General features: G+C 36.2%; 1 protein-coding gene across 3 annotated transcripts in view; it reads right to left on the bottom strand.

Annotated features, from left to right (window-relative positions):
- Nucleotides 1-23,105, bottom strand: part of SMAP1 (small ArfGAP 1) — a 168,339-nt gene that overhangs the window by 115,540 nt on the left and 29,694 nt on the right. For 2 of the 3 annotated variants that reach the window (XM_044917295.1, XM_021691940.1), the window contains exon 2: nt 15,844-15,977. In XM_044917295.1, coding sequence (XP_044773230.1) covers nt 15,844-15,977 — 134 coding nt within the window. Of the gene's footprint in view, nt 1-2,385; nt 2,431-15,843; nt 15,978-23,105 lie in introns of those variants that run through there. The other variant, XM_021691941.1, reaches the window with a different exon arrangement.

Raw genomic sequence — 23,105 nt, forward strand, 5'->3', positions numbered from 1 at the left:
TGTAATATTATATGTCAACTGTACCTCAATTTAAAAAGTAATAAAAATAACCGAAAAAAGTAACAAATATCACAAAAAGTGGGAGTAGATATAAAGAAAATACGCAGAATCAATAAGTAGGCAAACGAATGTAACAGGAATCACTGTTTCATGTCAATGGGGGCATCTCCAATGAAAAAACTAATAATTAAGAAGCACACAAATCTGCTTTAGTGAGAAAAGAGCCTTGCAATAAATGTAAAGATAAGATGTAACAGGAACAGATAGAAACAAAATGTGTCTAAGTTTAAGTCTTTCTCAATATTAGGAAATAACAATAAATGGCAAGATAAATGACGGGCCACCTAAAATTCCAAGTTAATAATTCATTCTCCTGAGAATAAAACTTGTCATTTCTCCCCCCTTTCTTTAGTCTACCAAAATCTTGGAAAGCAGAGCTCTTTGTGGACTCCAACTAAGTGATGTAATTACTTCAGGGTATGACTTCTATCTGCATTAGCTAACTAAAGCTAAATACAGTCCAGTCTAGGTTCAGTAGCTATGTTTAAGAACTATGGCTCCTTGGACCTCTCCTCTCTTTCATCTTGTGCATCCTCTCTCTTTTCTCAGTACCTACCTCCTATCTGTCCCCATAATGTTTCCTGCACTTTCTCCCTCAGACACTAAGTGGTACCTGGTCAACAGCTAGAATTCACACTAATGTATTATTTCATGAACCTACCTGCATAGTTTTTCAAAATTTTTTGTGTGTACTGACTTGCCCTTTGGAGTTTACTGGCTATTTTAAGAAATGGAATAAGTGGGAAAAAGAATAACAGCTACAAAATAAAGGACTGAGATCATTAACTGCTCTGTTGCAAATGATTAAGTTATAATGCGGCAATTAGATCTTCTAAATTCCCAATGGCAAAAATGCAAAATATTAAAATAATCAATAGAATCTTACATGTTAGTGTGTAATGGAAAGGTGCTACATGTCTACATTAAATCTGGAAAGGTGCTACAAGTCTACATTAAATCTGGAGGTAAAACTATGTAAATTAAAACTCTTCTACCTAATTATCTGAGGAATAGATGCAGGAGGGAATCTCACCTACAAGGTCAAAGATTATTATGCAAGGATATGAAAACAGCTAAAAATATACACTACCTATATGTTTGTATATATGCATAAAATACTTCAGATAAAGTATACAAGAAACTGATAAGTATGGTTGTTCCTATGGAGGAAAACTGGATGTCTGAAGGACAGAAATGGAAGGAAGACTATTCACTTTACACCTTTTGCACCCTTTGAAGTTTGTGCCATGTCCATGTATTTCTAATTCCCCCAAACAATAAAATAATTAAGGGGGCTTATTAATCCTGCATTGTTTCTAAATAAAATATTATCCAGAGGAAGCTTAGCCAGGGTATTCAAGCAGCATGTGAGTCAAAACAAGGAGACTTCCTCCTCACTGGTATTCTCCACTCCTACTAGGAGAACACAGTGTTCTAGTGATCAAAGAGGTTATGAATCAAATCAAATTAATACATTTTTAAAAATCCCATCCAAGTATATCTTACACTCAAAATACAAAGTATAAATATGGCATTTATTTATCATATCTTTTCCCAGTATCATCATCTTCTTAAAGAAACAGAATTGCTGAAGTTACATCACTGAATGTATCTCTTTTTGCTTCTTAAAACTTCAACATATTTATTTTTATGTGGGTGAGGGAATACTACTTATTCTACTATTTTCTATTCATTAAAATTTTAGAACACAATGACTAAGATTTTCAAACTGCCTTATCTGAATATATATATATATTTTTAAATGTTAATTAAAAAGAGAAAATGAGTATTTGTAGTCCCTGGACAAATTCTTCATGTCAGTGACTCACCTCTACTACCACTTGAAATTTTCCAGAATAGTTCTCTATCTTCCTCTCAAAAGCCACCAGGATTTCTTGCATAGGAGCAAGCTTTTCAGGACTGGTTTCAAGATCTTTTGGATTCCAGCTGCTGGAAAAGAAGGGCCACCGTTTTTGGTCTCAGGAACCCTTTGTAAATATTTAATACAGAGTCCATTCCTTCAGTTTTCATAAAATTGTGTTTTAGGGGAGTTGTTCTCTTTCAGTTTGAATTGTTATTTTTAAAAACAAAATAAGTAAACCAAATATATTTAAAAATTAAAAATCTTAAATGATAATGTGGAATTAGAGGTACCAGTTTTCATATTTTTCACAATTTCTAGGTATTCTCAGAACCTATCTGTTGCAGCATTTGCTAGTTGTTACAAATTCAGAGAAAGTATTTTTTTTAAAGCAGTAAAATTAAACATTGTTATGAGAAAGTTGGAAAAGCTTTACTTCACACTCTTATGTAATCTGTACTTACTATGAAATCCATACCATTTGAAGTCTAGGAATAAACCACTACTTTCATCCTAGGTGCTTAAGGCCCAGCTCAGAAGTCATCCTGGACTCTCTCCCCTCTTCTGTCAGAAGTCTTAGTGATTCTAACTCTTTAATATTTGTTATAGCCTCCCCCTTTTAATCAACCTCACTGCCACCACTTTAGTTCCAGATCTAGTCACCCACTGCCTAGGCAATTGCAGGAACAAGCCCATCAGATTTAGGTTCTTAAAAGGAACATAACATTAAATATCACTCTTCAACTTATAACATTTTAAGAGCTCCCTGTTCTGTCCCTATCCCCACCCCCTATCACTGACAGGATCAAGACCAAACCAACCTACCACTGCAACTTTCACCTTCATCTCCTGTGAAACACACATAACTGCGCCCAATACTCTGGTCATAGAAAACTACCTCACTTTCTTAAATGCGACATGGTTTCTCCATCTTTCTGCCTTAGAAGGCCCTGTGTATACTGTAGTATACTTCTAGAAATCCATAAGCAAATAAAGGTCACTATAAAAATAGTAATGAGACATCTTTAAAATATGTTGAAAACTTACCATAGCACTAGATACTGATTTTTTTTTTTTTTTAAAGAAAAAGGAGCCAGTACTAAGTTAACTTCCTGAAGATTAGCCAACCATTTAGTTAACAAAGCCAAAACTAGAACCCAGGTCTACAGAGTCCCAGCCTTTGACTATGCCTGCATTCCTCTATCATTCTTATATTCATACAAAACAGGGAAGAGCACCCCTAAAATATTATATGCAATGAAATTAATAATGTTTTCAGATGATCTATTCATATAGGTATTCATTCATTGCCACATAACAACTTCCTACCAAATATAGCACTCTATATGGAGATATAAGCCTTTTTCTTCAGAGTTTAGTATTCCTTTAGTTACACTCTCTCAGTTCTATCTAGATTAGGCAGTATAGAATGAACAGAGTTAAACTGGAACAAAGACTTCCACTAAGTAATATCTTACCATTTTGTTCACTGCTTTGACTCAAGAACTATAGCCAGTTACTAGAAAAAGAGAATTCTAAAAACTATCACTGACTTTTTAACCTTAAAATGTTAACCTTAAAAACAATTTAAAAAATCAAGAGGAAAACACAGGTCATAATCTTGCACATTCAAATTCAAAATACATGCAGCTTTTTCTTAAACGGATTGCTTAAAAATGCAAATGTCTTATTAAACTTCACAAATTAAATTTTGTTACAGACAGTATCACATTTCTTCCCTCACCTCACTCTGCACATACAGGCAATACATAAACCCAACGCTGTAAGCTGCCCCTTGCTCTGCTCTTCTTTGAAGACAATTTAATGATCCTAGCAAGGAGTTGGCAGAAGTTGAATCTCAATCACCTTTAGAAGTTTGTACATTAGGCCATGATTTGAGAAATTTTGTCAGCTTGATAGAATTAATAATGAGCACTCCTCCCACAAAATAAGAAAAAAGTTATTTGACTGGGGGTTTTCTTGAATAAATGTGTACCAAGAACTGTGTACTGAAAGCTTATGTCCCTGGTTCTATAAAGCACTATGAAAATTTATCTAAGGGCCAAAACCTTGAGAGAGTAAATAATGTTCTAACACATACAGGTCAGATGTCATTAAATCATGGAGGTCTTCAAATTAGCTTTTTTTTAAATGGAATTTTATTCTATAAAATACTGCTTGTCAGGAATTCTGGAATAGCAGTGACAGTTTTTAAAGCTCCCAGAGGCTTCTCACCACCACTACCACCACCAACAAAAAATAGAGTCACTAAATAGAAAAACCAAAACCCCATGGACAATATTTACAACAAAAATTGGTGATGGAGTATCCCCACAAACCCCAAAATGCTATGAGGTAGAGACGAGGCACTAACAAACACTGACCTGCATGATGTCTGCAACTAATGGGGGGCCAGGTAGATCTGAAAACAAAACTAAAATAGTAAAGAGATAAAAACTGAAATTACAGCGAACCAGTCTGAAGAAAGCACATGAAACTGAAAAGCATTTTTACCCAATCCAACAGCAAATACATACAGTCTACAATAAGCTTGAAATGGGGGGAAACAATCTAGCCCCTATGAATTCTCATAACATAACCACCAAACTTCCCTGCTAGGACCAGGCCCCACCCTGAGGAGGAAGTCCTGGGAAAGGATTCAAAATTAAGCAGTACAAAAAAATGGAAATAAAGTAAGAGAAGTTACAGATAAAAGTGGGAGAAGGAACAGAGCAAAAAAATCTCAGAAAACAAGAGGCCTTATTTTTAAACACTACACAAAACCACTGAAGGGAGAGGTCTGTGCCGTTAGAAAAGCTATCTTGAATATCAATTCCTTTTAAAAGTAAAGAAAACTAATAACACATAGAAGTGATCATCAGAAAAGAATCAAGGTCAAATCTCATACAAAGTTTTAGAAGAAGAGAATAAGAAGCAGAATAACATCTCTACAATGAATCCACTCTAGAACAAACATGCTCAGGAAACAGATCAAAACTGTACACCTACTAATTTAGAACAAAACAAAAACCATATGCATGATATGAAAGAACACGTTAAATGAGTTAAAAGACATGTGAAGTTATGAAAGAACAACTAAATCAGAAATTAGAAATATTCAGGGGCACCTGCTGGCTCAGTCAGTGGAGACTGTGCCTCTGGATCCCGGGGTTTTAAGTTCGAGCCTCATGTTGGGTACAGAGATTACTTAAAAATAAAATGTAATAAAAAAAATAAAGAAATATTCAGAATTAAAATGAAAACTCAGGAAAGAGGGGCGCCTGGGTGGCTCAGATGGTTAAGCGTCTGCCTTCGGCTCAGGTCATGATCCCAGGGTCCTGGGATCGAGTCCCACATCGGGCTCCCTGCTCCTTGGGAGCCTGCTCCTCCCTCTGCCTCTCTCTCTCTCTGTCTCTCATGAATAAATAATCTTTAAAAAAGAAAAGAAAACTCAGGAAAGAATTAGAAATAAAAGGAAAAATACTTCAGAAATGAATATGAAATAAAATGGAACATGAGAACAAATGAACAGAATAATGGCCTATGAAAACTGGAGAGACAAAAGACCTAAAAGTTTTTAATTAAAAAACAAGTAATAAAAAGGATCCAAGAGAAAGTGACAAATACTGCTGTTAGGCAATGAAAATCCAACATACATGTAAGAGAGTCACTGAAGAAGAAAACAAGGAGACAGAATACTGAACTAATTTTAAAAAGTCACTGAAATTTAAAAAAAAAATTTGAAACTACATGCTGAAAGAGCATACCACAAGGCATTTCTTGTCTAAAAGAAATCTATTTATATTTAATGATATAAATCAGTTAAACACAAAAGCATGAAAGAAGAAATACCACGCAGGGGCGCCTGGGTGGCTCAGTTGGTTAAGCGACTGCCTTCGGCTCAGGTCATGATCCTGGACTCCCGGGATCGAGTCCCGCATCGGGCTCCCTACTCGGCAGGGAGTCTGCTTCTCCCTCTGACCCTCCCCACTCTCATGTGCTCTCTCTCATTCTCGCTCTCTCAAATAAATAAATAAATCTTTAAAAAAAAAAAAAAGAAGAAATACCACGCAAACATTAAGCAAAAGAAGTCTGCAGTGGCTACACAGCAAGGTATAACAACTATCTTACAGATACACCACTGCTGTGCAACAAAAAGATAATCTGAGCCAGTTGTATCCTTTCAAATTTTCATTAAGTAGTCTCATTAACAAAAATAAAAACAGGTAAAATTAATCTTTTATTATTATGTTATGTTAATCACCATACATTACATCATTAGTTTTTGATGTAGTGTTCCATGATTCATTGTTTGCGTGTAATACCCAGTGCTCCATGCAGAACGTGCCCTCTTTAATAACCATCACCAGGCTAACCCATCCCCCCACCCCCCTCCCCTCTAGAACCCTCAGTTTGTTTCTCAGAGTCCGCAGTCTCTCATGGTTCGTCTCCCCCTCCGATTTCCCCCCCTTATACTTCCCCTCCTGCTATCTTCTTCTTCCTTTTTTTTTTTAAACATATAACGTATTATTTGTTCCAGAGGTACATGTGATTCAACAGTCTCACACAATTCACAGCACTCACCATAGCACATACCCTCCCCGTAAAATTAATCTTAATAATATATTTTACTTAATGCATCTTTCTCCTCTGCAGAACGCCCATGGAAATCATAGTAACTTATCTCACCTTCCTTTAACGATTTAAAAATGGTGTGATAAATTAAAACAAACCTGCACCACTGGACAAGTCAAGTTAAATTTAAATTCCAACTCTATATCAATGTTCTAGTTCCAGTTTTCTATTTTTTAAGGATGGCAGAGGTACCTCATAGGAATGCTGTACTTCTATCAACTGCAATTTTATTTCACAAAATTAGTATGTTTTTAAAGAATAAAATGTATCATAACTTTATCTGAAATATACTATGTCAGAGGATCAAGGAGGAGAAAACTTCCTCAATATATTTAGCCACTTTCATCCCCTACCTTTTATAATCCTTTACATCCCAATTTTTTTTTTTTTTTTTTTTAAAGATTTTATTTATTTATTTGAGACAGAGAGAATGAGAGAGAGAGAGAGAGCACATGAGAGGGGGGAGGGTCAGAGGGAGAAGAAGCAGGCTCTCTGCCGAGCAGGGAGCCCGATGCGGGACTCGATCCCGGGACTCCAGGATCATGACCTGAGCCGAAGGCAGTCGCTTAACCAACTGAGCCACCCAGGCGCCCACATCCCAATTTTAATAGTGAAGATGGACACAACATAACCACCAATACAAGAAAGACCTTTAATTTTAATGACTTGTTTAGCAACAGAGAAATTTTTTTTTTTTTAAGATTTTTTATTCATTTATTTGACAGAGAGAGACAGCGAGAGAGGGAACACAAGCAGGGAGAGTGGGAGAGGGAGAAGCAGGTTTCCCGCGGAGCAGGGAGGCCGATGCGGGGCTCGATCCCAGATGACCTGAGCCGAAGGCAGACGCTTAATGCCTGAGCCACCCAGGCGCCCCAACAGAGAAATATTTAAAGTACCTACCAATTCTCTTTTGCCTATTCTCCCTATATTTGGGCTGATTAGGAATTCAAGCGGAAGCCATAGAACACAGTAAAGCTTCCTGATGAGTATTAGTGAAAATCAGTAATTTTAGCTTCCTAAGGACAATTTTTTTTTCTAAGAAAGATCAAGGTTAAATTAAGACAAGCAGGTCAGTCGCATGACATCTACTGCTAATTAAACTAAAAGCTACCCAATATCCACAACAGCCAAACTATGGAAAGAGCCTAGATGTCCATCAACAGATGAATGGATAAAGAAGATATGGTGTATATATATATGTGTATATATATATATATATATATATATATATATATATATATATATATATACACAATGGAATATTATGCAGCCATCAAAAAAAAATGAAATCTTGCCACTTGCAATGATGTGGATGGAACTAGAGGGTATTATGCTAAGCAAAATAAGTCAATCAGAAAAGGACAACTATCATATGATCTCACTGATATGAGGAATTTGAGAAACAAGACAGAGGATCATAGGGCAAGGGAGGGAAAAATGAAACAAGACAAAACCAGAGAGGGAGACAAACCGTAAGAGACTTTTTTTTTTTTTTTTAAAGATTTATTTATTTATTTGAGAGAGTGAGAATGAGAGAGAGAGAGAGTACATGAGAGCGGGGAAGGTTAGAAGGAGAAGCAGGCTCCTCGCCGAGCAGGGAGCCCGATGCGGGACTCGATCCAGGGACTCCAGGATCATGACCTGAGCCGAAGGCAGTCGCCCAACCGACTGAGCCACCCAGGCGCCCCCCGTAAGAGACTTTTAATCTCAGGAAACAAACTGAGGGTTGCTGGAGTGGAAGGGGGTGGGAGGGATGGGATGGCTGGGTGATAGACACTGGGGAGGGTATGTACTATGGTGAGAGCTGTGAATTGTGTAAGACTGATGAACCACAGACCTGTACCCCTGAAACAAATAATACATTATGTGTTAAAAAAAAAACACCTAAAAGCTACCAAGTTACTTATGCAGGTATTTCTAAGAATAACAAGGTTAAAATAGAAATCTATATCCATCTAGGTAGTGATTTTTTTTCCTTATGAAAGAACATATAAAAAGCAAAAATGTTCAAAACATTTTTAGAACTTGTCTTTTAGACTTAATCTGAGAATCTTGTCACATTCTTAGGATTTATCCAGAGTGCAGGAATTTTTATCCCATAAGGTGGAATTTGACTTGGAAAAAGCTGAATCATATCTCTGTGACATACCATTCTTATTCAAACACAAATAATGAAAATGTTTTTTGAATTGCTGTGGTAACCAAAGAGGACTGAACATACAATCGAAAAATCTCAAGAATGGAAGAGACTTCAGAGTCATTTAAACTATTCCTCATCTGCCCATTCAATGCTTAAATCCCAGCTACAGATTTCCAGGTGGTTGTCCACTACTAGTAATGGCAAACTCATTACTTTCCAAGGCAATCAATTTCAGTTTTGGATGGTTTGAAATACTGGAAAGTACTGCCTTTCTAGTACTGCACATATTACCTTGGAACTTCCACACACTAGCTTAAGTTATACTCCTGCGGCTCCTGTACTTGGGGAATTTAAACATAAAGAGGAACATGGGGAGAAAAGGACAGAGGTAAAGAAATAAAAAAAGACACTATAAATAATATAGGAGAAATTGGGGGCATATGCTTGATTTTTTTTCATTTTCTTCATTCTCCCCGTTCATTGCTAAATACAGGAAACATTATCTCACAGAATTATATCAAACCAAAGACTGTTCTCAGTGTGCCATTGTGCCATTTATAAATTAAGGACATACTGTATTCCCACCACTGTGGTAGCCTTCACAACGACTACAAATACACAAATGGTAAAGTTTCTAAATACTGGAAAGTTAGAATGAACAGACAGGCACAAAGGTAAATAACACTATATGGTAGTAGATAATTAGGCACAACCTATATTTTGAAGAAGGTTTATTAAAGTAGCTGGGTTTTAAAGAATGGGAAGGATTTGGTTTGAAAAAAGGAATACGCAAAAAACATTTCCAACAACAGACAACCGCACACCAAAACAAAAAGCCAGAACACACCGCCAGAATAATTCAACAGAACAGCTGTCTCTGTACAGCCAAAGTGATCTATCATCAAGCATCTGGAGGAAGGTCAAAGACACAGGATGAAGACAGATGGCAGAGGTATATGATTACCAAATTAAGGAAAATAAAACTTTTATGATTCTCAGAGGAGAACGAATACAAATTTCTTAGAAGAGAAGTCAAGTGACCAAAGCAGTGTTCCAGAAAGTCTGAATGTGGTATGTAAAAATGATGGAGAGGGGACAGTGATAGGAATATCAGGAATAAGCTAAAGCCATGGACATCATAGGAGAAATGAGAATGGAAAGCAACAGAAGAATTAAGAACTGATGGAATAAGGAGGCACACAAAAGAAAGAGGTAAGAACCACAGGACACCACAAGCTTTTAAAATTAACTCAAACAATGACATAACTAAGAAACCAGTCTGGACCACCAGATAATTATCTAAATTTTAAATGTGTCAAGTTTCAGATTAGTAGGCATCTATTAATCTTAACATTTACAAATGCTACACATTAATAACTAGAACTGTAGCCGAAATTCTTTTTTCCTGTTTCCGTATGAACACTTAGAGGTTTTATTGATACTGCTAAAGAGCAACAGCTAATTTTGATATTCTATTCTTAATTTTACTCAAACGCATAATGTTATCTGGCCAAAAAAAAAACCCATGCCCCGTCATATCTATTCCTTTCTCTTAACTTCTATCATTACATTAATAGCCAGCTTTCTTTGCTTCGTAGCAAAGTATTTTTCATAAAGCAACAAGATTTTTAATTACTTGACAAGAATTACTGAATATACAAAGATGAAGAGATATGTAAAGCCATGTAGAAATTCCAGTGCTATGGAATCAACCGAATTGGCGAACTCCAGCCTCAAAGAATATGCAATGAAATGGATGCCTGGGAAAATTACCAATTACTTCAAGCCAAAGATATCCAAGGTTTCTTAAGAACGGTAAGTCCACGAACACCAAAGGTCTCTAATAGGCAATCTAAAAAAGAACTGAAATTCACTGTAGAAGCCACTACTGGACAGTCGGGGAAAAACCATCTGCACAAAAAATAACAGCTGAATCCATGAGAGTGAGTTCTCCTATGGAGATAGACTAAAGAACAACAGGGCTAAAGACAAAACTGTAGAAAATCTCCAATAGGGGGGAAAAAGCAGAAAAAGAAATACTAAAAAAAAAAAAAAAAAAAAGACTAAATAAACCAAATACAAGACATGGTGAGTAACTTTAGCTTCTTTCACAAACAAAAAGCTTCAAGAAGGCAGTGGGTAGTTATCAAGTGAAGCAGGAAGACCAAGGAGGAGGAGGAAAGAGAGTTGGATTTGGCCATTAGGGGTAACTAGTATTCTTTGTGAGTGCAAACTTAGCAGAATGATGGGAACAGAAATGAGTTGGTAGAAGCAGAAGTAAGGTAAAGAAACAGAAATTCAACTGCTAAAGGAAGACAAGAGCCATCACTAGAATACAGTGGCTAGCACACTGTGAGTACTTAATAAATGCTCAGTGGCTGAATAAGCAAACAAATGAACAAATGAATATAGCAGAGTCAAGAGCTGTATGATGAGGGAAAGATGGTATTAGGAAGACTTTTATGGCAGAAGGGTGTGAGTAATAGGTTTCAAAGAAGAAGAAAGAATTTAATGTGCCTCCAAATGAATATAATTTTTTTAATTAGGTGGAAAAGCAGGAAGGAAAGCTGCAAATGAAAATAAAGGCAGAGAAACTAGCAACTACCACCTTCCATTCTGCCCTTAAGACAAGAGAACAAAAAGCTGAAGTCAAAGCAGAAATATTCAGGAGTTGGATGGAATGAGAAGCAAGCAAGCTTCTATTCTTTTGTTATAATAGTAAGCAAGGACGTGAAGAGTTGGGTTTAAAGACCCTTCCTTCTAGCCAAAATATAGTCAAAGCTAAAGTAAAAATGGTAAAGATATTAACAGAGGGAGTAAAAATGCCCACAAAATGTTTCAGGCAAGTTCACTAAGGATAAATCATAGGCCTACGGAGACTGGGCAGTTTCAAATGTAAAGTTCCCCAGAATATATTTTATTAATGAATAAATTTCAGTTGTGTGGCCTTGGTGTTCCCAAGAAAATACTAACTACCATATCAATAAATGCCACTAGTCAGTAGGAAATAAAGAATCTGTGAAAGAAAATTACTAAAAGATTTATAGATACATAAAGTATTAAAAGTGGTCTAAAAGTTATCAAGATAAATACCAAATATATGTGGTATACTTTGCAATAGGGACAAAAATCTCACTAAGATGTTTTATTAAGGCAGCACAATTTACAAGACTCTGCACAAAGTAAGCCAAGAAACTTGAAAGCACAAGTAACATTCCTCTGTAGTAAAAATAAGGTATTTTTATTTTAACTCCTTCAATACAATGAAAACTAAGTAATTAAAAATTTTTAAATAATGGAGAAAAATGGTAATCAATACTTGGGGTTAATGAACCATTATAAAATAAAGAATAAAGATTATAGTATTTATAAAAGTACAAAGTGGTCCTTTCTAAAAATTTGAAAAGTGCCTGATATTAAACCCAAGATGAAAGACATTTACTCTAACCATGAACCATTTTAAAAAAGAATTTTGACTAAAATGTAAGGTAACTCTATTTCATGCTAATAAGAATCAAAATAAGTTCTGATAGATAAATTTTCTTTTAAAAATAAGCATAAAGCAATTTTAACACAGGTATGATACGGTAGATGCCCTAAAACTTGATTCACACACTCACAACATGTATATAAATAAATGATATAAATATGTCATATATATAATGCCAGTTTACAAGAAGCTTTGAGGCAAAACTTAGGTAGTTACATTTTATGGAGACACACAAAAAAGAATATTTTCATTTAACAGTTTGGGCTCAGAGATTAAATCATGTTTCCACATTTGCTATTAAAGATCTAAAAATATATACAACTACCCAAAACTAAGTATCATCTTTGAAAATTAGAAATATGATTTTCATGAAATGTTGGGGGTGGTGGTTAAGGGAAGACACAGGGCAGAAGTACATGCAATAAAGTACTTCCCTTCTGCAAATAAATGCCTCCTGAGCTTTTTTTTTTTAATATCAAAGAAATTCTTATAAAATGTCATATGAATAAGGAACACTAAATCACACTGCAATCTTCACTCTTCCTAATCTGAATTGAGAGTCAGAGTTAATAAGAACAAGCTCCAAAAGATAAAAATCTCAATGTACAGCAACCTAAGGGTACAGACATCAGTGTAGTGGTTGTCCCTAGGGAACCTGACTATAAACTGGCACAAGAAAATTTTATAGGATGATGGAAATGCTCTGTCTATCTTCACTGGGGTGTTGGTGACACAGCACAGACATTTGCCAAGACACATAAAATTCGTATCTGTAAACTGTCATCTCTGTAATTATACTTCAATGTTTTTAAGTAAAAAATAAAATGCGTAGGTACAAATAGAGTTGGATTATATGGAACATACCTACCATCACAGGCAAAAGGGTATGTTTAAATCTGAGTAACGAGCAACCTCAATAGACAACTGGTATGATTACCTAATCACATCTCAAAATGCCTTAACATCCAATATTATTAAAAGTGAATTAATTATATTTCACAAACAACCTCAAAAAGTAATTAATACTCAACACCACAGAGTGAATCAACTTATTTACTTAGTAGTTCATTTAGTAACCAATTCATCACAGATTTACTAGGAAGCTACATTGCTTAAGATCAGAAAGATATTCAAGGGAGCAATACTGAAGGTTTTAAACAATGAACAAATGGACTAATACTACTAATAAGTGATAAGCTAATATCGAGTATTTAAAATGTGCCAGGTACTGTCCTAAATGCTTTCCCCATATTAACTTATTCTATCCTCACAGCAACACAGAAGGAGACACTCTTACTATTCCCATTTCATAAATGAAGAAAGTGAGGTACCCTGAGGTTAAGTATCCTGTCAGGAGTACCCAGGTCGAACTCTGGCAGTCTATCTAGAGACAACTTTCTAAATCACTTTGTTCTACTGCCTTTTTAGAATCAATTGCCTGGAAATTTTCTAGGTTAAGATAAAGGTTGTGCTTTATAGGATGGAACCTTGGGGTCTTCACCGATTCCTTACTCATTTATATTGCATAGTAGTCCCAGAGTGATTTTTAAAGAACAACTCTGGCTTTGCTTGCAAGTACTTACAAGCCCACCATAAGAATACTGGATGGCTTACTCATCTGTCTGTGTGATTAAGCTTCTTCATACTTTTTTTCTATACTTTTCTTTAATAAAACTTCATTATCTACTCATTTAATTTTTAAGTGAGCACGTCCTAACCCTATTTCTCACCACAGAACACTGAAAGAGGAGCTCTGTGATATATGAAGCCATACAGAGCATTCTCTGGTGATAAGTACTTATCAAAAGTCTTGCATTCCAAAATAATAATTCTTATTTCAAGAAGCTAACAGCTGGAACCATACACATCGTGTTCAAATACAATTTCAAAGACTGTACATTACTTAATAATTGTTTTCAAAAGCCTGCCATTTTTAATAATTCAGTATCTTGCTGTTTAACTATAACCTATTCTACAGAAAACCAGTGAACTGCAGCTGCAGCCCTCTGACTGGGAAGCTCTGCTCTCAGGTATAGGAAAAGAACCTGCTCACCTCAAATAAGCTGCTATTCAACTCCTTTTAACAGCCTAGTTGTCCAAGGATTTCATGTTTTGTCCTTAGTGTGAAATGAACCATTAAAAAGGCAATACACCTTGGGCCTTGAATGTGTTGTACCTACATAACCCATTACAAACACCAAGGTACATTTTCAAGCTACACTTCGCATTTTCTTGAAGACAACTTAAGAAACAACATTATGAAATCTGTTACCACAGTTACTATAGAGATATTATCAAGAACAGAGCCTTATATGCAATGTTCAAAAAGTTCTGCTTCCCTGATACAACAAGTAAGCTTTCTCCTCAAGGATTAGGAAAATACATAAAGTGCCATATTTCCTTTTATGCCCTAGCCAGCAAAAACCTCAAAAACTTATTTAAGGGCGCCTGGGTGGCTCAGTTGGTTGGGCGACTGCCTTTGGCTCAGGTCATGATCCTGGAGTCCCAGGATCGAGTCCCGCATCGGGCTCCCTGCTCGGCAGGGAGTCTGCTTCTCCCTCTGACCCTCCTCCCTCTCGTGCTCTCTGTCTCTCATTCTCTCTCTCTCAAATAAATAAATAAAATCTTTAAAAAAAAAAAAAAAACTTATTTAAGAGTGAACTAAATAAGCTATGCTTGACTTTAGAGCCTGAAGATCTCTTGGCTATTTTTTACAAATATTTCTAAGGTTTAATTTTTTTTGATATTTAAATTTTGGCTCTATCTAGAATTTACTTTGGCATAAATATGTCTTTAGCCCAGAAGTTTTACTTTCTTTAACCAAATCTTTATTTATTTATGACCCACCACCACCCAGCATTATATTCTATTCTTTCACCCTTACCTCACCCTATCCATGCCAATTCCTATGTTCTTTTTGTTTTTTTTCTGATTAGAGGTATGTATATCACTTAAGTTCACTACATATATTTGTGTATTGAGCCTTCATACTGACTAAAAGTAATTCAAAAAGAGCATTAAAAAAAGTTGCAATAATTTCACTGTGAATTACAAATTAAAACCAGTAGAAATAAACATTTCTCTTTTAGCAGTTAACCTTAAGGATTAGAAAGTAAGATTTTGAAAATTTAAGACTGTCACACTATAAAAATGGCAAGCCCTTAAAATTACAAATTTATCTCTAACAAAGCTAAACCAACTCAAAACAAATCCAAATCAGTCACTAGAACATTTGCTAACCGGGCTATCTTCGAACTATTGGGCCCTGTCTGAAAATCAAGAACACTTCTGTACAAAAGGGAAATCCTTCAAGTCAGTTCTTGGGCAAGAGGTGATTTATTTTTTATCTTTACCCAGGCTCCCTCTACTGACAGAAAAACAACACCACAAATTTCATCAACACAAGGAAAAGGAATTGATTTTTTTAAAGATTTCAAAAGCAACATTTTAAATAAGAATAGATCAAAAACTGAGTTCACTACGGACCCAAGAAGATATAAACATTTGAGAGTGGACATTTCAGGTAACGCCCAAATTTTATATCTGGCACATGCCATTTACTCCATTTTCAGTGTTAACCCTTAGATGCAAGAAGGGTTAAAGATTTTAAATGCATTTTAAATACTGTAAATAATCTCTTAGTAAGGAAATGTTTACCTGTATCTGTTCCGGTGTCCATTGATCTAGGTTGACTGACTTGACCCTGGATATATGAACTCCAAGATTTCTATGGATTCCAGCACATCTGATGCAAATAAATACACCAATATTCCAGGAAGCCCATCGAGGACCTAATTAAGGAGAAAAAACAAAGATAAACAAATATTAAAAACTAAAATAAATATTATGGCAGCTTTTAAGCAGCATTCTGATTTTTTACAAAATTATAATGGAGCCTTACAGAATTTTACATGCTCAAATTTTCAACTGGCACCAGCAGCAAGGTTATAAATCAACCTTCAAGAACTTTAATGAGTTTACTAATTTTGCTTTTCTAGAAACTTTCCCAAATCTGTCTAAGAATTTAAAACTAATTTATGTGAACCAGGAATGGTAATACCCCACAGTAAAAAGTTCTTTGTTAAATGTGTAAGGTGTTCCTTAAAAGATTACCAAAAAATATAAATCAAAGAGTTTTTATTTTATTTTTTTAAAGATTTTATTTATTTATTTGAGAGAGAGAGAATGAGAGAGAGCAAGCACATGAGAGGGGGGAGGGTCAGAGGGAGAAGCAGACTCCCTGCTGAGCAGGGAGCCCGATGCGGGACTCGATCCCGGGACTCCAGGATCATGACCTGAGCCGAAGGCAGTCGCTTAACCAACTGAGCCACCCAGGCGCCCCTAAATCAAAGAGTTTTTAATGAAATGTAGACATTAGTAAGACACACAACCAACCTAAAAGAAAAATGTGCAAAAAGATATGAATGGGTAATTCACAGAAGAAATGTAAAGACCAATAAACATAAACATGTATGAGCTCACTAGTAGGGAAAATGCCCTTTAAAACTACAACAATCTCCATTTTACATTCAACACATTGGAAAAATTTTTTTAATCAACTAAATGTTAGAAAGACTGAGAAACAGTAAGGTCTGCCTCAAGAAGCCTTAAAACAACTTGAATAAATCCCAAATATAACCCTGAATTAAGAAAAGTTATAAACTACGGTGTGCTATAAAATATAAAAAATTCTGAAAAACACGGTAGAGAAAGTCACAGAAGGATACAAGAATACAAAGCCTTAGCTGTACTATTCTTTATGTCTTTGAATGTATTTTGATAATTTTATTTTTTTTAATTTAAATTCAATTAGCCAACATATAGTACATCATTAGTTTTTGATATAGTGTTCAAAGATTTATCAGTTGTGTATAACACCCAGTGCTCATCACATCACATGCCCTCCCTAATGCCCATCACCCAGCTACCCCATCCCTCCACCCACATCACTCTCCGCAACCCTCAGTTTGTTTCCCAGAGTCAAGAGTCAAGAGTCTCCCATGGTTTGTCTCCCTCTCTGATTTCTACCATCCAGTCTTCCCTCCCCTCCCCTATGATCCTCTGCACTATTCTTTACATTCCACACGAGTGAAACCATATGATAATTGTCTTTCTCTGACTGACTTATTTCACTTAGCATAATTCCCTCCAGTTCCATCCATGTCGACATAAATAGTAGGTATTCATCCTTTCTGATGGCTGAGTAATATTCCAATGTATATATACACCACATCTTCACTCATCTGTTGAAGGACATGTCGGCTCCTTCCACAGTTTGGCTATTGTGGACATTGCTGCTATGAACATTGGGGTACAGGTGCCCCTTCTTTTCACTATATCTGCATCTTTGAGGTAAATACCCAGTAAAGCAATTGCTGGGTTGTAGGGTGGCTCTATTTTTAACTTCTTGAGGAACCTCCATACTGTTTTCCAGAGTGGCTGTACCAGCTTGCATTCCCACCAACAGTGTTAAGAGGGTTCCCCATTCTCCACATCCTCTCCAACATCTGTTGTTTCCTGTCTCGTGAATTTTAGCCATTCTAATTGGTGTAAGGTGGTATCTCATTGTGGTTTTGATTTGTATTTTCCTGATGGCAAGTGATGTGGAGCATTTTTTCATGTGTCTGTTGGCCATTTGGATGTCTTCTTTGGAAAAATGTTCATGTCTTCTGCCCATTTCTTGACTAGATTATTTGTTTTTTGGGTGCTGAGTTTGATAAGTTGTTTATAGATCTTGGATACCAGCCCTTTATCTGATACGTCATTTGCAAATATCTTCTCCCATTCCATAGGTTGACTTTTAGTTTTGTTGACTGTTTCCCTTGCCATGCAGAAGCTTTTCATCTTGATGAAGTCCCAATAGTTCATTTTTGCTTTTGTTTCCCTTGCCTTCAGAGACATGTCTTGCAAGAAGTTGCCGCGGCCGAGGTCGAAGAGGTTGCTGCCTGTGTTCTCCTCTAGGAGTTTGATGTATTCCTGTCTCACATTTAGGTCTTTCATCCACTTTGAGTTTATCTTTGTGTATGGTGTAAGAGAATGGTCCGGTTTCATTCTTCTGCATGTGGCTGTCCAATTTTCCCAGCACCATTTACTGAAGAGACTGTCTTCTTTCCACTGGATATTCTTTTCTGCTTTATCGAAGATTAGTTGACCACAGAGTTGAGGGTCCATTTCTGGGCTCTCTATTCTGTCCCATTGATCTATCTGTCTGTTTTTGTGCTAGTACCATGCCATCTTGATGGTCACAGCTTTGTAATATAGCTTGAAGTCAGGCACTGTGATGACCCCAGCTTTGGTTTTCTTTTTCAACATTCCCCTGGCTATTCAGGGTCTTTTCTGGTTCCATACAAATTTTAGGATTGTTTGTTCCAGCTCTGTGAAAAATGTAATTTTAAATATTCTTATGATTATTTTCATATAATGCTTGTATAATTAAAGTAAAAAACTGGAAAAATAAAATATCTGACAATTATTGTCAACTATTCAGAAGCTTATACCTGACTTTTATAAATCACCTGATTATGAAAAATATATATACAGTATGAGATATCAATAAAAACCAAACTTTTTAAAACATTTATTAGACTTCCGTTTTAAGTACATACTTTTTATCTAAAGGTGAGATTTAATCTACAAAATAACACTGAAGCCAGTAATTCCAATGCAGTAAAACTAAACACATTCCTCTCCAAAATTCTTTAGGAAGTAGTTTATGCATATACAATTTATACCAAAATATCCTGCTTTTAAAGTTTGAGAAGTGACACCTATAAACTGACAAAACATTTGGGACACGTTTTCTTTAAATGTCTGATTGCTGAAAGCATGGAAATGAATTAAACACCAAAAGCCTGTACTGTCAACCTACTCTGCCCTCACTGAGCTGCATGAATTACCCTGCACTAATAACAAACCGAGCAACAAGGTTCTCATGTTAAGTGGAATCAGCATTGGCTGCCTCATTACTGAGATGAGTCTTGTACAGAAAATATTTTGAAAGTTTTAAAGCACTACTTAAGTGCAAGTTATTGTCATCTTAAGAAATTTTGAAACTCAAAATACAATACGTTCCTACTCCAGAAAAGTTTCTACACTGGTCTGCAAAACAAATGTATCTTAAAATTTCCTCAGAAACAATTCCCAAAACGGCAGTGAATCCAGAGCGTGATGGGAAAAGATTTTCAACACTCTCCAAGTGTTGGCTTCATTTTTCTTTTTAAAATAGAATGATTCCCCTCAAAATATGTTAGACCCACAGCTAAATACAAATGGAGACTTTTCTCTACAGCACAATTTTTCTGATGCAGCAAATGTTATGACTAAATGAATTAATTAAAAGCATCATTTGTGGGGTGCCCGGGTGGCTCAGTCAGTTGAGCATCTGACTCTTGATTTCAGCTCGGGTCATGGTTTTGGGGTCATGGGATTGAGCCCTGCGTCAGGCTCTGCACTCAGCATGGAGTATGCTTGTCCCTCTCCCTTGGCTCCTCTCTCTCTCTCTCTCTTTCTCTCCCTCAAATAAATAAATAAATAAAATCTTAAAAAAAAAAAAAAAGCAAGCAAGACAGTATCATTTGCACGATGTCATAGTAACTGTCCATGCAGCTAAAAAGTTGTAGCACCAAATAGAGTGGTGCATTTTTACAATAACCAAAAATAATAAAGGGATCAAATGTATAAAGGCAAAATACAAGAATAATGCTTAGCAGTAACAGAAAAAAATGGGCATATTACTATTGAACAAAAAGCCAGATATAATTAAATGTTAAGTGATGTTCAGGTTTTACACAGCTTTACACATGGCTATCACTTATGGGAAATGTTAGCCCCAATCGTTTTTTACCAATTGAAATACTAATGCAATTTTGTCAACGCATCTTTCTTTGGAATATAGCTATCGCATCTTAACCAATATAGTTAGGGACCTTCAAAAATAAACTCTTAAAAGCCTAACCAATTGGGTTATCCACTCTATAAAATTAACCTTGTAAAATTTACCTAAAATTGATAAAATAACAGCTGCTCAACATGGTAGTCATTCAAGTATTGGTATGAAATCCTCCTTTTCATTCCCCAAACTATTGGTGAATACTTACCAACTCTGTGCCAAGTAAATGCTATTAAAAATAGACACAAAGGTAAAAAGCTAAGTTCCCAGACTCAAGAGGCCAAGACAAGTATAAATATGTATAACAATTTAAAAAACAATTTGGTGAAATCTAGTAAAGTTCTAGATGAATAAACCCCTCCACCAGGCAATCTATTCATACTTACACATACACACAGATTGACCAATTTATATATGTAATATGACATATCTAGGTACACATACACAGTCACATATAACATATAAAATAACAGCAGTTATTTTATTTTATTTTATTTTAAAGATTTTATTTATTTGACAGACACAGCGAGAGAGGGAACACAAGCAGGGGGAGTGGGAGAGGGAGAAGCAGGCCTCCCACCAAGCAGGGAGCCCGATGGGGGGCTCGATCCCAGGACCCTGAGACCATGACCTGAGCTGAAGGCAGACGCTTAACAACTGAGCCACCCAGGTGCCCCAACATCAGTTATTTTAAATGGCAGATCACAATTCATTAGTTTAATCTCAACAAGTATTTATTTTTTTAAGATTTTATTTATTTGACAGACAGAGACACAGCGAGAGAGGGAACACAAGCAGGGGGAGTGGGAGAGGAAGAAGCAGGCTTCCCTCGGAGCAGGGAGCCCAATGCAGGGCTCAATCCCAGGACCCTGGGATCATGACCTGAGCCAAAGGCAGACGCTTAACCAACTGAGCCACCCAGGAGCCCCCAAGTATTTATTTTTAAAAGAGAAGGGAAAAAGTTATGAGTGCATCACACAAAGGGTAAAAATAGTTTTATTAAACTTTTTTTAAAAATCAGTAACATACAGGGGCGCCTGGGTGGCACAGTCAGTTGAGTGGCCTACTCTTGGTTTGCACTCCAGGATCTCATGACCCTGAGATCAAGCCCCACAGATCGGGCTCCAAGCTCAGCACGGAGTCTGCTTGGGACTCCCTCTGCCCCCACCCCCATGTGAGCACACTCACGCACTTGCTCTCTCTCTAAAATAAACAAATCTTTTAAGAAATCAGTAACATACATATATATGTATATAGGCACAGTACACACAAAAATCAAGTCATGCTATAAAATGCTTTTTCTCTGTGTCATGGTCAAATATGGCTGAAAAACACTACAAAGAAACTCATACATGTATTTAAGAAGCATGTACCAGAATACTTATAGCAGCATGGATTCCTAAAATGACTGGAATAACTTAAATGTTCACTAATATGATTATCTCACCATACAATGTGAAAATGAATAATCTGCATGTATCAACATGGATAAAATCTTAATTATAACATGGAGTAAATAATTTTAGCATAACGTGATCTATGATTATATATGCCCTCTCCTGCCTTCTTGCCTTTGCATTTGTTGCTGTCTCTGCCCCAAATGTTTCTTCCTTAGGTCTTCATATGCCTGGCTCACTTTGTTGTACTGGCCTCAGTTCAGCTACCTGTTCACAAAGGACTCCCATGACTGCTCTAGCTAGAGTTGCCTCCCCCAGTTACTTTCCATCATTTATATATAATACTTCCAGCAACCTGTCCTGAAGTTTACATAAAAATCTAAGATAAACAAATAGATATATACATATAGGTAAATAGCTGGAGGATTTAATTATTTTAGAGCTAAATCTCAAACTACACAAAATTAAAGAAAGACAAAGTAGACAAAGATCAGTATCTCTCAAATTCTAAAGTGCATACATAATCCTAGGGATATTACAGATTCTCATTCTGTAGCCCTCCAATGGCACCTGAGATCATGCATTCCTAACAAGCAACCAATGATGTCCATGCTGCCATCCACAAAGCACATTTAAAATAGCAAGACTCTAAATTATTCTTGACAAGGTCTTCAACTCAAGCATTCAGCATACTTCTTGACCTGTTTTCATTATTCTTACTGAGTATACGACTCAAATTGTGAAAATTTATTTTAATATACTAGGAATCAAATCTGCTGAGGAAAAAATCCAGAGTTTATTTAGAATTCAAATATTGGGTTGTTTTGAATGACCCATATCACTACCTCACTTAAAAGCAACACAAACAGGGGTGCCTGGGTGGCTCAGTCGTTAAGCGTCTGCCTTCGGCTCAGGTCATGATCCCAGGGTCCTGGGATCGAGCCCCGCATCGGGCTCCCTGCTCGCCGGGAAGCCTGCTTCTCCCTCTCCCACTGCCCCTGCTAGTGTTCCCTCTCTGGCTGTCTCTCTCTCTCTGTCAAATTAAAAAAAAAAAAGGCAACACAAATAAGCGGGCATCAGCTAAACTAAGTATTACTTATCTCATAATCACAATCAGACTAAAACAAAGCTCTAGTAACAAAAGAGAAGATGTTATTTGGTCTCCCTAATATTAGCACCTTGACTCATATCCTTCATCACTGAATACTTAGAGAACACTAACAATCCAAACATACCACCTTAAAGGATTTATAAATGTGGCAACAATAAGAATGGAAATGGACAAATGTGAGAATCACCAGGAAGAAATGATAGGAGTTAGTGATTGGGAAACAGTGATAAAGGAGAAGGCAGAGACCAAGATGTCTGTAAGTTCTATTTTAATCTGGGATTTAAACCATAAAGATACTTGTAGACTCAGAAAATTTTGCAGGTAATCTGTTGAATGCTTTAAATGACAGTGACACATGGAGATGAAAATGTCCATCAAACAATTAGGAATACAGGACTTAAGTTCAAACTAGAGATACAAACCTGAGCACCTTCAAAATGACAGTTGTAGCCACAAAAACAAAAGAGCAAAAGAAGCAGAATACAAAGTCTGAGGGAGAAAATGAAAAGTAATACAAAAACAG

This window comes from Neomonachus schauinslandi, chromosome 8, assembly GCF_002201575.2.
Source record: "Neomonachus schauinslandi chromosome 8, ASM220157v2, whole genome shotgun sequence".
In the NCBI taxonomy this organism is placed as follows: domain Eukaryota; kingdom Metazoa; phylum Chordata; class Mammalia; order Carnivora; family Phocidae; genus Neomonachus; species Neomonachus schauinslandi.